The sequence below is a fragment of the Scyliorhinus canicula genome, chromosome 1 (assembly GCF_902713615.1).
Source record: "Scyliorhinus canicula chromosome 1, sScyCan1.1, whole genome shotgun sequence".
NCBI classification, from domain to species: Eukaryota; Metazoa; Chordata; class Chondrichthyes; order Carcharhiniformes; family Scyliorhinidae; genus Scyliorhinus; species Scyliorhinus canicula.
The window spans coordinates 167951008-167967865 of NC_052146.1; the positions used below are offsets into that span (position 1 = coordinate 167951008).

At 45.5% G+C, this 16858-nt stretch overlaps 1 protein-coding gene across 5 annotated transcripts in view; it reads right to left on the minus strand.

Moving 5' to 3' along the window:
- Window positions 1–1314: 1314 nt before the first annotated feature.
- Window positions 1315–16858, minus strand: part of LOC119969103 (WT1 associated protein) — a 110258-nt gene continuing 94714 nt past the window's right edge. For all 5 annotated transcript variants that reach the window (XM_038802322.1, XM_038802345.1, XM_038802338.1 and 2 more), the window contains one exon: window positions 1315–2597. In XM_038802322.1, the coding sequence (XP_038658250.1) occupies window positions 1996–2597 (602 nt within the window). In that variant the 3' untranslated portion in view covers window positions 1315–1995. The remainder of the gene's footprint in view (window positions 2598–16858) is intronic.

Sequence of the window (16858 nt, forward strand, 5' to 3'; positions counted from 1 at the left end):
AAACTTGGAAGTTTAAAACTTTTTTTAAAAATTCCATAAAATTCCTGCAGTGAAGGAGGCTATTTGGCCCATCAAGTCTGCACCGACCCTCCAAAAGAGTACTCTACCTAGACAATTGATCATGGTCCATCCACCTAATCTGCTATCTTTGGACTGTGGAGGAAACTGGAGCACCTGGAGAAAACCCACGCAGACACGGGGAGAACATGAAGACTCCGTACAGTCACCCACCCAAGGCTGGAATCAAACCCAGATCCCTGGTGTTGCGAGGCAGCTAACCATTGTGCCACCTACTTTTTGAAATTGAAAGTATTAAAAAGTTGACTTCAAGGGACATTCTTCAGCTCAATGTCAAACGGCTTCACTAGCAATGCACCATGCTGGAAGCCATTAGTGCTTTTCCCAACAATAGGCCTTGGTGCAGCCTATGGACAAGGTAAAAACTCATTTTGGGGCAGTCAGTAGTTTTGCTGCTCAGAAAATATAGGCCATTATCAATGGATGAAACAAAGAAAACTGGACTGCTTTTAGTGTTTGAATGAAACAATGGGTCATAGAATAATTTTAAGGCAGCGAGGAGAAATATTTTCTTTGAACACAAAGAGGCGGTGGAATGGACAGTTAGCGAAATAGGGATCGCCTCAAGTGACTGGAGGAGCTAAAAAGGATAAGGCAAGCACATGAGATTAGGATCACTACTCATGTGGAGGATGTTGGGATGAACCTGTGTCCATGTTTTTGTTCATGTAGCTGGGAGTTCAGTTAAACATTCATTGCGATCAGTGGCACAAGTATTCATAGCTGAGGCAGATAAACTTGATTGGACAATGCCATGCAAAAAAAAAAACAATACTTTTCTCAGCTCCCTATAAACAAACCTATAACGGTCAGATTTTGATTTGGAGATGTTTGGGGCTAGGAGAGGGGAATTAGTAAAGTAGGCAGTTTCATCTAAAAGCAGAGACAATGAACCAAAAAAAACACCTGTGTTGAATAACTGTGAGATTCAATGACTGAGGTCTGCTTAATCTGTCAATTCTAGATGTAACATGGTTATTTACATGTGCAATGACTTAGTTTGTGGGTTTGCATTTCAAACAGCACAGATCCCTTGAGCTCTGCTGTTTCACAGGGACAAGAAAATCTAATATGTCCCTCAACTCCTATTGGCTGCTACGGCTACCTGAAATATGGTACAAGCCAACTTAGTTTCTCGTTGTGTATGGGGGGCCGGGAGGAAAGAAGTGAAAGACATTTCAGCAGAAAAAATTGTATATCACATCAAATCATTCACTGAAAGTAAAATTCAAAATATAGGATATTAAAAGACTTTATTAAGTTTGGTCAGTACAGGTGAGGGATTTCACAGAATATGCATTACACAGGAAATAACTCTTGCCTAGAAACTGGGTAACAATATACACTAATTCTTTAACACAATCTTTTCACTGGGGAAAATGTACACATATGCATGGCGGAAAAAAACGTCTCTGCAGTTAAACTACACAGACTCCCCAAACCTGAATATGGCAAGTACAACACCCAAACTCCTTTTGGAAAAATAACTACTGCAATTGGCAAGCTTACATAATCATCACACACATTTTTGGTGCAACGTTTTCTTGTTGCAGGACTGTACAACACAGTTGTGGTAATATGCCAATAGCTTTTCACTGGAGTCTTAGATGTACACGAGAGTCCAAGTTTTATTCAACTTTCCTCCCCAATGTTAAGTTGCAGTAATACATTTTATTCAGATGAAATCATATAAAAATAGCTGAGGTCTACATGTATCAACATCCTTTCAGCAACAGCCAATGCAATATGATGCTTTAAAAAAATTTAAACAGTAGCAACAGTATTACAAGAAAGCAAAAACACAAAAGGCTGATTTTTAAACAAAATTACACACTAGCTTCAACAATCACTGGACAGCCATCAGCCAAATGAAATGACACTATATAAAAAAAGACTGCAGACAATGCCCATTAAGTGTTACAAAACCGACCCCTGTGTGCTGACCGAGTCCAACCCATTCTGAATGTGACGGGAACCCATAGTTCTGGTACCTTTCACAACAAATGGTTTATCTTCCTGAGGGTCATTGATGGAGTCTGTGTCATTTGAGTGCTGAGTAAGAGAGTTCTCGCTACCAGTGGGGGAATCTACACTCTCATATCCAGCACCTAGCTGATACATGTTACTGCTGCCTGCTCGGTCCAGCCTTTCTTCACTGTGGTTTGAAAGTTTATTCCCACTGCCAGGAGATGACGGGAAATCATCCTCTGTGCTGCTTAATTCTCTGTAAAGGTTAGTCTTGTCTTGAAAGGCAGCTGCTGCTCTCCCTTGTGGGGATGCATCACCATTGGTTGGTCCATTCACTAGTCGGCTGCAGTCTTTAGCACTGCTTTCCCGCTGTGCAGAAGACTCAGGAACTGGAGTCCTACTCGTGCCAGAGAGTAATACCTGGTGATGCTGCTGTCCTTGAAGTTGAGCCAACTGCTGGCGTGCCTCCTTCAACTGCTGTTGCAGAACCATGATAGTGCTTTGCATCCCCTCCACCTCCTCATCAAGCTGGATAATGAAATCATTCAGCTCTACACAGAAATATAAAAATTCAGTAAATGGGAATTGAGAATCTTTAGCAATCCAGTAAAACATTTGTTTCAGACCACAATACATACCACAGAACACCCGAAGCTAAAATGTTAAAATTGAACCAAAAATGTCAAGGTACTTTCAATGTGATTTTCTGTTACATTGCAATGTTAATACTTCACCAATTATTAAATATTCAAGTCAAGGCCTTCCAAAAGGGATCTTCAATTTTATACCGTTTCTATTAACATTTTCTTCAAAAAAATTGTATTTGCCCAGATTATTAGAAGCAATAATGTCACACGTTCTAGCTATGTATGGCTAATGCAAAGTCATTAACAATGAATTACCGTATTACAATACATGACTATGTCACATAGCTGTTAAAATACTGAGCAAAAACCATGGGCAGCGTATGTTTAACCAGCAGGTCTCAGTAAAACCAAAATGCTCACGTTGTACGAAGGAACTCAGTGTGCCATGCTAACCCGAGGCTCCCATTAATTTGTATATATTCCAAGCAGTTGATACAACAGATCTGATTTCATAGAATTTACAGTGCAGAAGGAGTATCCCCAGTATCCCCACCCAACACTAAGGGCACTTTTGGACACTCAGGGCAATTTATCATGGCCAATCCACCTAACCTGCACATCTTTGGACTGTGGGAGGAAACCAGAGCACCCGGAGGAAACCCACGCAGACACGGGGAGGAAGTGCAGACTCCACACAGACAGTGACCCAAGCCGAAATCAAACCTGGGACCCTGGAGCTGTGAAGCAATTGTACTATCCACAATGCTACCGTGCTGCCCTAAGATGGCTCTACCAATGAGGCAGTAACCACTTCCAAAACTCCAGAATTGAAATAAGACAAAATAAAGTACAAATAAGACTGAGCTTCCTGACCTGAATTAGCACAGCTGTGGGCCATGCATTTCTCATTGTTGTAGTTTGGACTCTTGGTATTAAATTTATTTTAGGGATCGCAAGTTTGTTTCTTTTTAAGTTGGATTTTGTGGGGAAGTGATATTACTAGCCTACTTTCATCATATGGCATTATTCAAGCAACATCTGCCTCACTGAAAATGGTTCAAATCCTAAACAATAGCTGAATCCAATCTGTAGCAACCACTGCACCTTTTCTTGATACAATTGATAGGAATTACTTTACGTTGTTTCTCTGGAGTTTTTTTTAATAAGATTACTTTCAGTGAGATATTTCTCTTGGAAATTTTAAGCTCCGATTTTCCGCAATTGAGATATTTAAATGAAATTGAATGACAATTGTTCAGCGAATAATTGACTCAAAGGGGCTTGGGTTGAGTTTGAATTAAAAGCTACATGTTCAGACAACAATCCATAAGATAGAACTCAATAAGGTCATGTGACCAGCAATGGCAGAGGTAACTCAAGTGTACACTACAGAAGCACATGCTGTTGAGGGGTATAAAATCAATTTTCATTGGTTGTCATGAAAGTAGATGCTGACAATGTAACAAACAAGGAGGCGGTGCAGAATCTGAGTTGGATAAACGAAAAGGAAGCAATACTAAAAAAAAAGAAGAAAAGTCACCCGGCCCAGATAGGATGCATCTTCAGTTACTGAAGCAAGGGTGGGAGCTACAGAAGCTCCAGCTATAATCTTCCATTCCTCCTTAGATACAGGATTGCATGTGTTACTTACACTCCTGTCAAAAAAATGGACAGGTTAAAATCTGGTTTACTTCAGGCCAGTCAGCCCAATGTCGGTGGTGGGTAACCCTTTGCGCCAAAATTAAATAGGTACTTGGAAAAATGAGAGTTAATAAATGAAAGCATGGATTGAAAGAGAATTAAAGCCTTGGATTGGATAAAATACACAATAGGTGGAAAGGCAAGGTGCGAAAGGGATACAAACAGTTTGCAAAGACATATTGAAAGGTTAAGTGGGAAAAAGTTGGCAAATGGAGTATAATGAGGGAAAATGTGAAGTTGTACAATTTGGAAGTGAGAAGAGTATTATTTAAATGAGAGAAAAATTGCAGAAAGCGACAACACAAAGGGACTAGGGCAGAATCACAAAGCTAGCCACAGGTGCAGCAGATAATCAGGAAGGCTAATGGAATGTTGGCCCTGATTTCAAGGGGGTTGGAGTTTGAGAATAGGGAAGTCTTGTTGCAACTGTAAAGCTACTGGTGAGACCACATCTGGGGTACCGTGATCAGTTTTGATCCCCTTATTTAAAGAAAGATATTATTTCATTGGAGGTGGTTCAGAGAAGGTTCACTAGGATGGCCCCGGTATAGAAGTGGGTTGCCGACTTTGGAGCAAAGCACTGAGTAGGGTCAACTCCACCTGCGCAAGGCTCAGCCTCATGCAGTTTAAATTGGTGCACAGAGTCCACTTGACCAGAACCCAAATGAGCAGGTTCATCCCGGATGTGGAGGACAAATGTGAACGGTGCCAGAGGGGCCCAGTCAACCACATCCACATGTTCTGGGCTTGTCCCAAACTTGCTGGGTTCTGGACAGCCTTCTCCAAGGTGATGTCCAAGGTTGTGGGGGTGAGGGTCAGGGATGTGTGGACAGTGACCTGGGGCTGGGATCAAACCCGTGTCCTCAGTGCCGCAAGGCTGCAGTGCTAACCACTGTCGTCTCCCCTCCCCCCCACCTCCCTCCACACACATGGCAACCCCCCCTCCCCCCACAACCATCCACAAAAAGAACACGGCAGAAGCCAGCAGAGGGAGGGGGTGGGAACAAGGAGAAGGGGGAGAACACCCCCGGATTGACCAGGGAGGACATCGGGTGGGAACACACCGAACCTGGCGGCAATAGTATGTAAATAAAGTAAAGGAGGACAAAGCCTTTTTTCCACATTGTATAATAAATGAAAACAAATGGCAAATGTACATAATTTTGAAATATACCAATGAAAGGTATGGAGGAATTGTCTTATGAGCAAAGGTGGTACTGTAATTTAGGACAATCTTACGGAAACATATTGAATTCTTCAGAGGCTTGACAGGGTAAATGCTGAGAGGGTGTTACCCCTCTTATGAGAGTCTAGGACCAGAGAGAGCATAATCTGAGAAGGGATGCCCATTTAAGACTGAGATGATGAGAAATTTCTTCTCTCATAGAACATAACAGCGCAGCACAGGCCCTTCGGCCCTTGATGTTGCGTCGACCTGTGAAACCCCTCTAAAGCCCATGTACACTATTCCCTTATCGTCCATGTCTATCCAATGACCATTTGAATGCCCTTAGGTTGGCGAGTCCACTACAGTTGCAGGCAGGGCATTCCACACCCCCACTACTCTGAGTAAAGAACCTACCTCTGACATCTGTCCTATATCTATCTCCCCTCAATTTAAAGCTATGTCCCCTCGTGCTAGACTTCACCATCCAAGGAAAAAGGCTCTCACTGTCCACCCTATCTAATCCTCTGATCATCTTGTATGCCTCAATTAAGTCACCTCTTAACCTTCTTCTCTCTTAACGAAAACAGCCTCGAGTCCCTCAGCCTTTCCTCATAAGATCTTCCCTCCATACCAGGCAACATTCTGGTAAATCTCCTCTGCACCCTTTCCAATGCTTCCACATCCTTCCTATAATGCGGCGACCAGAACTGCACGCAATACTCCAAATGCGGCTGCACCAGAGTTTTGTACAACTGCAACATGACCTCATGGCTCCGAAACTCAATCCCTCTACCAATAGACAGTGTGTTGAGTCTTTGGAACTCCTTGCCACAAAGTGTTGTGGGGGCAGAGTCCTTGTGCATGCTTAAGGCTGAAATAGATAGTTTCTTGATCTGCAAAGGAATCACGGGTTACAGGGAGGAAAGTGGATGTGAGGAATTTTGTATCAGTCGTGATCATATTGATTGGCGGAGCAGGCTCGAGAGCCGAACAGCCTACTCCTGTTCCTATTTCTACGGTCTTACTCCAATCGTTTTATTCACAAAGCCAAGCGTTCCGCAAGCCTGAACAGCCTTCTCAACTTCTCATGCCACTGGTTTTGTATTTAATTCTTTCATGGAATATGAACGTCGTTGGCAGTAGGACATTTTCTTGCACAGCTGTATCGATCTGCAGGTACACCCACACTGCGTTAGGAAGTTTCCGGATTTTGAATAGTGAAGGCATGCTGATATAATTCAAAGTCAGGTTTGCTGGGAGGGTCCCCATTTTTCTGCTACCTTTTTAAAAAAAAATCCAATTAAGTGGCATTTTGGCGTGACCAATCCACTTACCCAGTACATCATTGGATGCATCCTCAGTACCATGGTCATGCTCCTTGCCCTTTTCTCAAGTCCTTAATCTGTCCCAACTCTCATTTTAAATATCCCTACAATTTCAGTCTTTTTGATTTATGGAAAGGAAGAACAGATCATTTTCGAGTCTGTTACACCATTCAACTAGATCAGGGATGGAACTTCCAGTGGCGTTGGCGAGCAGGGCGGCCTAGGCGAGAAGAGCTCCCGCCAGTGGCCACGATTCGCGGCGATTTCGGGGAAATCCGAGTCTTCACGCACCCCACGACTATGGTCGGCCTTTGGGGGCGTTACGAGCAGCCAGAGGGGCCGGTTTAAAAACCGGCGAAGAACCCTGCGCGGGTGTCGGGGTGGTGGGGGCTGAGGCGCTGGGCCCAGCGCGGCGTCGAGGTCAGAGCAGCGGGGGCGGAGCCACGAGGAGGCCGAGGCGGCAGGCTCGAAACCAGGGCACGATGTAGGTGGGCTGTCCCACATCGGATGGCTTCTGCCTAGGAGGAAGAAAGAAGGCTATAGTCTGGTCCCAGGGGAGCTCTGGGTTGAATGTAGAGGAGAAAGAAAGAAGGTTTAAGGAAGTTTGGTGAAAGATGTTTTTTCTCTCTCCCCTTTTTTTAAAAAAAAAAGAATAATTCAGATTGATGAAGGACAGGAGGGTGGAGGGGGAGAGAGGAGAAAAGAAGGAAATTAAAAAACAATAAGCCTCTCAAGGATGCGAAAAGATGCGTAGAAGAAAGGAGGAAACGCGGGTTTGCTGCTGAAGGAGAAGACGAGCAAAAGTGTTGACAGGATGGTGGAAGCCGAACCGCATGGTGGGGCCGTACTACTTATGGTGAAGATGACCAAGGTGATGGCAGTGGAGCTGGAAGAACAGTTTGCGAGGCACATGGAGGCCTTGAGGAAGGAGACTGCGGTCATATTGAAGTCATTTGTGGAGGAGGCTATACCCCGGCGAAGGTGGCGGTGGCAAAGGCATCGGCCGAAGTGAGAGAGCAGGGCGAGAAGGTGAAGGAAGTGGAGGAGGCCGTGTCACGACACGGCGACCAGGTCACCTCAATGGGGGACGAGCTGCGGAGGGTTCTGGAGGTTAACAGAGGACTCTGAGCAAAGCTTGAAGTCTTGGAAAACCGCTCAAGGCGGCACAATTTGAGAATTGTGGGCTTTCCCGAAGGGACAGAGGGCCCATGTACGACAGAATACTTTGCTAAGAAGTTGGCGGAGCTGATGGGGGAGGGTGAGAACTCCTCCCGGTACGAGCTAGACCGAGCTCATTGGTCATTAAGGCCGACGCCCAAAATGAACGAGCCGCCAAGGGCAGTAATTATCTGCTTCCATAGGTTTTGCATGAAGGAGAAGGTATTAAGGTGGGCGAAGCAGACGGTGCTATGGGATGGTACTGCGGTTTGGATCTACCAGGACTTGACGGTGGAGTTGGCAAAAAGACGAGTGGCGTTTGGGCGAGTGAAGGCAACGTTGTACAAGGGGGTGCGATTTGGTATGGTGTACCCAGCGAAGTTGAGGGTAACGTATAACACCAAAGACTTGTATTTTGAGACAGCGGATGCGGCGTTCATGAGGGCAGAAGGCTTGGGACAGACGTGAAGAGCGAACTGGAAGAGAGACTATGGACTGTGTTTGAACAGCTTGAAAATGTAGAAATGTTACAACTTTATTTTTACGGATTTGTATTGTAATTTACTTCTCTTTGCATTGTTACAGAGTTCAAGTTAATGGTGGGTTGATTGGCGTTCTGTGTTGCGGCGGTTAAATGTTATGTTAGTGAATTGTAGGGGTTGTATTGTTGGGTTTGTTTTGTTGTTTCTTTCTCTGGGACTGAGTGGAAGGGAACAATATATCTTGGCGGGGGGAGCCACCCATGCTAGCTAGCTAAAGACAGCCAGTGAATGGAGGTGAGGTGAGAGGAGGGCTGCGGACGTTGGAGCCTGGATAGCAGGCGTCAATGGGCCTACGAGGCGAGGGAGAGGGGCGATCACAATATGGTGGAATTTAAAATACAGATGGAGGGTGAGAAAGTAAAATCAAATACAAGTGTTTTGTGTTTAAACAAAGGAGATTACAAGGGGATGAGAGAAGAACTAGCTAAGGTAGACTGGGAGCTAAGACTTTATGGTGGAACAGTTGAGGAACAGTGGAGAACCTTCCAAGCGGTTTTTCACAGTGCTCAGCAAAGGTTTATACCAGCAAAAAGGAAGGACAGTAGAAAGAGGGAAAATTGACCGTGGATATCTAAGGAAATAAGGGAGAGTATCAAATTGAAGGAAAAAGCATATAAAGTGGCAAAGATTGCTGGGAGATTAGAGGACTGGGAAATCTTTAGGGGGCAACAGAAAGCTACTAAAAAAGCTATAAAGAAGAGTAAGATAGAGTATGAGAATAAATTTGCTCAGAATATAAAAACAGACAGTAAAAGTTTTTACAAATATATAAAACAAAAAAGAGGTAAATGTTGGTCCTTTAGAGGATGAGAAGGAAGTTTTAATAATGGGAAATGAGGAAATGGCTGAGGAACTGAACAGGTTTTTTGGCTCGGTCTTCACAGTGGAAGACACAAATAACATGCCAGCGACTGTTAGAAATGAGGCTATGACAGGTGAGGACCTTGAGAGGATTGTTATCACTAAGGAGGTAGTGATGGGCAAGCTAATGGGGCTAAAGGTAGACAAGTCTCCTGGCCCTGATGGAATGCATCCCAGAGTGCTAAAAGAGATGGCTAGGGAAATTGCAGATGCACTAGTGATAATTTACCGAAATTCACTAGACTCTGGGGTGGTCCCGGTGGATTGGAAATTAGCAAACGTGACACCACTGTTTAAAAAAGGAGGTAGGCAGAAAGCAGGAAATTATAGGCCAGTGAGCTTAACTTCGGTAGTAGGGAAGATGCTGGAATCTATCATCAAGGAAGAAATAGTGAGGCATCTGGATAGAAATTGTCCCATTGGGCAGACGCAGCATGTTCGTAAAGGGCAGGTCATGCCTAACTAATTTAGTGGAATTTTTTGAGGACATTACCAGTATAGTAGATAACGGGGAGCCGATGGATGTGGTATATCTGGATTTCCAGAAAGCCTTTGACAAGGTGCCACACAAAAGGTTGCTGCATAAGATAAAGTTGCATGGCATTAAGGGTAAAGTAGTAGCATGGATAGAGGATTGGTTAATTAATAGAAAGCAAAGAGTGGGGATTAATGGGTGTTTCTCTGGTTGGCAATCAGTAGCTAGTGGTGTCCCTCAGGGATCCGTGTTGGGCCCACAATTGTTCACAATTTACATAGATGATTTGGAGTTGGGGACCAAGGGCAATGTGTCCAAGTTTGCAGATGACACTAAGATGAGTGGTAAAGCGAAAAGTGCAGAGGATACTGGAAGTCTGCAGAGGGATTTGGATAGGTTAAGTGAATGGGCTAGGGTCTGGCAGATGGAATACAATGTTGACAAATGTGAGGTTATCCATTTTGGTAGGAATAACAGCAAATGGGATTATTATTTAAACGATAAAATATTAAAGCATGCCACTGTGCAGAGAGACTTGGGTGTGCTAGTGCATGAGTCACAGAAGGTTGGTTTACAGGTGCAACAGGTGATTAAGAAGGCAAATGGAATTTTGTCCTTCATTGCTAGAGGGATGGAGTTTAAGACTAAGGAGGTTATGTTGCAATTGTATAAGGTGTTAGTGAGGCCACACCTGGAGTATTGTGTTCAGTTTTGGTCTCCTTACTTGAGAAAGGACGTACTGGCACTGGAGGGTGTGCAGAGGAGATTCACTAGGTTAATTCCAGAGCTGAAGGGGTTGGATTATGAGGAGAGGTTGAGTAGACTGGGACTGTACTCTTTGGAATTTAGAAGGATGAGGGGGGATCTTATAGAAACATTTAAAATTATGAAGGGAATAGATAGGATAGATGCGGGCAGGTTGTTTCCACTGGCGGGTGAAAGCAGAACTAGGGGACATAGCCTCAAAATAAGGGGAAGTAGATTTAGGACTGAGTTTAGGAGGAACTTCTTCACCCAAAGGGTTGTGAATCTATGGAATTCCTTGCCCAGTGAAGCAGTTAAGGCTCCTTCATTACCTGTTTTTTAAGGTAAAGATAGTTTTTTGAAGAATAAAGGGTTAAGGGTGTTCGGGTGGGGGGGGGGGGGGGGGGGGGGGGGGGGGTCGCTGGCTGGGCTAATGGAGGAAATGGGAGGGGTGGACCCATGGAGGTTCCTGCACCCAAGGGAACGGGAGTACTCGTTTTTCACAGCAGTCCACAAGGTATACTCGCGGATAAACTTTTGTGGTGGGAAAGGCTTTGCTGGCTGGAGTCAAGGGGTCGGAATACTCTGCAATTGCAGCGTCAGATCACGCCCCACATATGGTGCTGGAGAAGGGGGTAGTGCAGAGGCCGGGGTGGAAACTGGATGTGGGGGCTTTTGGGGAACCAAGTATTCTGCGAGAAAATTGAAAAGGTAATTAAGGAATATGTCGGTTTCAACTGTTTGGGTGAGGTGTCGAAGGCAGTCGTCTGGGAGGCTCTAAAGACGGTGGTGAGGGGTGAGGTAATTTTGTTCAAGGCCAGGGTGGACAAAGAGGAGAAGTTGGAGCGGCAGAGGGTAATAGATGAGATGCTGGAGGTAGATAGGAGTTATGCAGAAGATGGGGACCCAGCGAAGCTGGAAAAGAGGAAGGAACTACAGCGAGCTTCGACCGACTGTCCACCAGGAAGGCGGTGCGCCAACTGAGACTAGCAAGGGGTGCAGTTTATGAACATGGAGATAAGGCAGAGATAAGGAAGGTATGTTAGCAGGTCAGCTCCGGAGAGAGGCAGCGGCAAGAGAAATTCTTCAGGTAAGGGATACGGCAGGGAAGTTGGTGGTGGCTCCGGAGCTGATTAACAAGGTTTTTGAGGAGTTTTACGAGAGGTTGTACAGGTCAGAGCCACCCGGGGGAGACCGTGAGATGCAGGAATTTCTAGATGGGTTGGAGTACCCGAGGCTAGGGGAGGGGGACAGGGCTACATTAGAAGGAGCAATACTGGAGCAGGAGATAAAAGATGCGATTGGGAGGATGCAGTCGGGGCAGGTGGCAGGGCCGGATGGGTTTCCGGTAGAATATTATAAAACATTGAAGGATAAGTTGGCACCCCTGATGGTGGGGATGTTTGAAGAGGCGATAGGGAAGGGAGTGCTGCCACAAACCTTGGGGCAGGCATCGATTTCACTGTTGCTTAAAAAAGATAAGGATCCGACGGAGTGTGGGTCGTATAGGAATGTGGACACAAAAGTATTGCCGAATGTACTGGCGGGTAGGCTGGAGGAGGGCCTCCAGAAGGTGATAGGTGAGGATCAGACGGGGTTCGTGAAAGGGAGGCAGCTGTTTTCGAATATTAAGAGGGTTTTGAACGTCGTTATGGCACCACCGGAAGGGAAGGATGTGGCATTGGATGCCGAGAAGATTTGTGAACTGGGAGTACTGGAAGGAGGTGTTTAGGGTAAATTCCAAGGTGGTGCGCGTGAAACTAGACCCGGGTCCCCGGGAGGCCATATTCGGGGTGTCGGACCAGCCAGGGTTGGAAAAGGGTGAGGAGGCAGATATCATAGCCTTCGCCTCGTTGATCGCCCGAAGGCGGATCCTGTTGTGATGGAGAGCAGCCTTTCCACCCTATGCCCTGGCATGGCGGGGGGACCTGTTGGAATACTTGACCTTGAGAAGGTTAAGTTCGAACTGAGGGGAAGCTCGGAGGGGTTCTACAAGTCATGGGCATTATTCATTATTATTTATTATGCACTTTCAAGAACTGGATAACATCGAACATTAGTTGGGGGGGGGGGGGTGGGGAGATGAGTGGGAGGGTTGGGGGGAGGGGGGCTGTAAATATTAAAGATGACTATGGGTAATCCTGGATTCCTTTTTGTAATTTGTTTATGTTAATATGCGGGCTGATGTTTGGGGGTTGGTGGGAGGATGGGACCGTTGCTATTGTTATGGGGTTTGATATATTTGTTGTTGATTATTGTTTGTTTTTGATGGGTGTAAATTCGGGAGAAAATGTGAAAAAGGAGAATAGAAATATTTAAAAAAACTAGATCAGGGATGACTCTCCTCCATTCTGAGCCACTGGGAATCAACACCTCTGACCCAGCTCCGGTGCACCGCTGCCCAGTAATATAATACATCAGTTTTGGAAGACCCAAACCCCCTGCCTGCCTTCCCCTCTGTAGCAGCATCTTTCTAACTCTGGCCACCTCCCTCCCCATATGAAAAAGTAATCATTCCTTCAATCTCTCTGAAAAATGCGTTTGGCAGGAAAATCAGCAGGTATTGGAAAATAAACAGAAATCGCGGCAACATGTTCATTTATTTTAACCGCCTGTACCCACCCCACCAGTGACAGAGGGAGACCATCCCACCTTGCCAGATCAGCTTTCACTCCCCCCACCAAACTAGAAATGTTGTACCTGCGGAGCACCCCCCACCCCATCCCTACCCTACGGAATGGCAGCCCCCCCACCCCTGCCAATCACTCTGTATTCCTAATGCTGTTCTTCCCTCCCAGCCCAAACTTTCATACCTCTTTTCTGATGCTTCATCCTGGTTCCCTTAAAATTAGTTTAAAGCCTCTTCTCTTCACTAGTTAACCAAATGCAAACAATGGGTCATTTTGAGTCACAAATAATCAAACTGGAACCACTAATTCAGTTTAATCAATTTACTGTGTCTCCATGCTTAAGTGGAGCGACTGGCATTACCCAGGTCTTCTCTGTTCCCTCATGTCCATTATATGTAGTCCATTCTCCTCTGACCCGAGTGGCTGCTCCTCATTGAAGAGCCATGGAGCAAGTACCAACTGGCTTCTTTCAACATGTATGCCATCACAATCTGGCTGACCCTGACATCCACACACCAATTTTCTCACTAGGAACTCTGGCTGCAGTTCCAATCCCGAAACCAAGAGGGTAATGAGGCCATTTGTTCCCATCTAACTTGGCAAAAACTGAGGATCCAAAAGACACTCACTATTTAACACAGTTTTTACACCACAGCATGATGACACAGTGAAGAGCACTTCTGCCTCAGTGCCAGAAACCCGGATTCGATTCCAGCCTTGGGTGACTGTCTGTGCCCTCCGGGTACTCTGGTTTCCTTCCACAGTCCAAAGATGTACAGCTTCGGTGGATTGGCCTTGCTAAATTTCCCCTTATTGTCCAGGGATGTATAGGTTAGGTTGTGGGGTTGCCGAGTCCACAGCCAACAGATCAGATCCAAGCTCTGCAGCTCTGTGCCACATCAGCTGTGAATGGTGGTGGACAATTAAACAACTCACTGGAGGAGGGAGGTCCACAGATATCTCCAACCTCAATGATGGAGGAGCCCAGTGAGGTAATGCATTTTGGAAGGTCTAATACAGATGGGAAATATACAGTAAATGGCAGAACCCTCAAGAGTATTGATAGGCAGAGGGATCTGTGTGTACGGGTCCACAGGTCACTGAAAGCGGCAATACAGGTGGAGAAGGTAGTCAGGAAGGCATACGGCATGATTGTCTTCAATGGCCGGGTCATTGAGTTTAAAAATTGGCAAGTCATGTTGCAGCTGTACAGAACCTTAGTTAGGCCACACTTGGAATATAGTGTTTTTCTCTGGTCGCCACACTACCAGAGGGATGTGAAGGCTTTGGAGAGGGTACAGAAAAGATTTACCAGGATGTTGCCTGGTATGAAGGGCATTAGCTACGAGGAAAGGTTGTAGAAACTTGATGTGTTCTCACTGGAACGACGGAGGTTGAGGGGCGGCCTGGATAGAAGTCTACAAGATTACATGGGGAATGAACAGAGTGGATAGTCAAAGCTTTTTCCCAGGGTGGCATAGGTTTAAGATGCAAGGGGCAAGGTTTAAAGGAGATGTATGAGACAAGTTTGTTTGTTTTGTTACAGAGTGGTGGGAGCCAGTAACTCGCTGCCGGGGAGGTAGTGGAAGCAGATATGATAGTAAGCAGCCTCTTGACAAGTACATGAATAGGATGGGAATAGAAGGATCTGGTCCCCGGTTTTTAGTTCAGATGCGCAGCGTGGTCGGTGCAGGTTTGGAGGACCCGAGGGCCTGTTCCTGTGCTGTAATTTTCTTTGTTCTTTATCTGTACAAAAGATAAGGCTGAAACAATCGCAACAATCTTCAGCCAGAAGTGCCGAGTGGATGATCCATCTCAGCCTCCTCGCTGGGTCCCCAGTATCACAGATGTCTTCAGCCAATTCAATTCTCTCCACATGATATCAAGAAACAGACTGAAGGCATGGCATAGGGCAACGAACCCGCGCTATTCCGGCAATAGTCCTGAAGACTTCTGCTCCAAAACTTGCCTCGTCCCTGGTCAAGCTGTTCCAGTACAGCTACAACACTGGCATCTACCCAGCAATGTGGAATATTGTCCGCATATGTCCTCTGCACAAGAAACAGGACAGATCAAACCCAGCCCAGTCTACTCTCGATCACCAGCAAGTGATAGAAAAGTTAATCAACAACAGTGCTCCCAAGCAGCACTTACACAACAATAACCTGCTCATGGATGCTCAGTTTGGGTCCTGCCAGGGTCACTCGGCTCCTGATCTCATTACAGCCTTGGTTCAAACATGGATAAAAGAGCTGAATGTCAGTGGTGAGGTGACATCAAGGCAGCATTTGACAGAGTTTGGGATCAAGGAGCCCTAGCAAAACTGGAGTCAATGGGAATCAGGGGAAAAACTCTCCTCTGATTGGAGTCACACCTGGCACAAAGGAAGATGGCCTAGCCAGCAATGCCCACATCCCATAAAATGAATAAAAAATAATTTATTCATTAGTCAGAGAGTCTCACATCCATGTTTTTAAAAAAACAAGCTTTAATTTCTTGCTTAAAACAAAGGCATTTGCCTCAAGTTCTAAGAGTACATTGGAACTTGCAAATGAGTCTATCTCAGCATTTACCCAAATTCAAATTCTTAGTTGAGGCAACATTGTACACAAGGCAAACTCAAAAGAGCACATGTAGAAACCCAAAGGATCTGTTTTCACAAAACAGAAGGGGATGGCAATCAGTCATTGGCCACATGTGCAAAATGTCTATGCATTCACTCAGTGCTTACTTATTTGTGTTTCAACTGCCTCACCGGCTTTGGGTCACTGTTCATGTGGACATTCTCCTCCTGTCTGCGTGGCTCTCACCCCCACAACCCATAAAGATGTGCAGGGTAGGTGTATTGGTCACGCTAAGTTACTCCTTAATTGGAAAAAAAGAATTGGGTACTCTAAATTTAGAAATAAAAAGAAAAATTTGGGCCTCAACAGCACTTGAGAGAACCATATTCAATAATCTGAGAAAACCATCCTTCCTTCCTGCAGTAATGATACAATATCTGCCGTATATAATTGATCGGAACAAGAACCAATTATGTATCCTCTCAAAGCTATATATAGTTTTCAAAACCCCCACGTTCTCTTTTAACCTTCTCTAATGTCGCTTCCCAACAATAACCTCTCATACCTCTATGTATATATACATGATGTCTGTAGTGACATGTATGACCGACTGATAGAAAGGGCCGACACCGTACTGGACGCAATAAGAAAGAAATGGGAGGAGGACCTGGGGATTGAGATAGGGTGGGGACTCTGGAGCGAAGCACTGCATAGGGTCAACTCCACCTCCACGTGTGCAAGGCTCAGCCTGACACAGCTAAAAGTGGTACATACAGCCTACTTAACAAGAACCCATATGAGGGCCTCACGGTAGCATAGGGGGCCTCACGGTAGCATGGTGGTTAGCATCAATGCTTCACAGCTCCAGGGTCCCAGGTTCGATTCCCGGCTGGGTCACTGTCTGTGTGGAGTCTGCACATCCTCCCCGTGTGTGCGTGGGTTTCCTCCGGGTGCTCCGGTTTCCTCCCACAGTCCAAAGATGTGTGGGTTAGGTGGATTGGCCATGATAAATTGCCCATAGTGTAAGGTTAATGGGGGGATTGTTGGGTTATGGGTA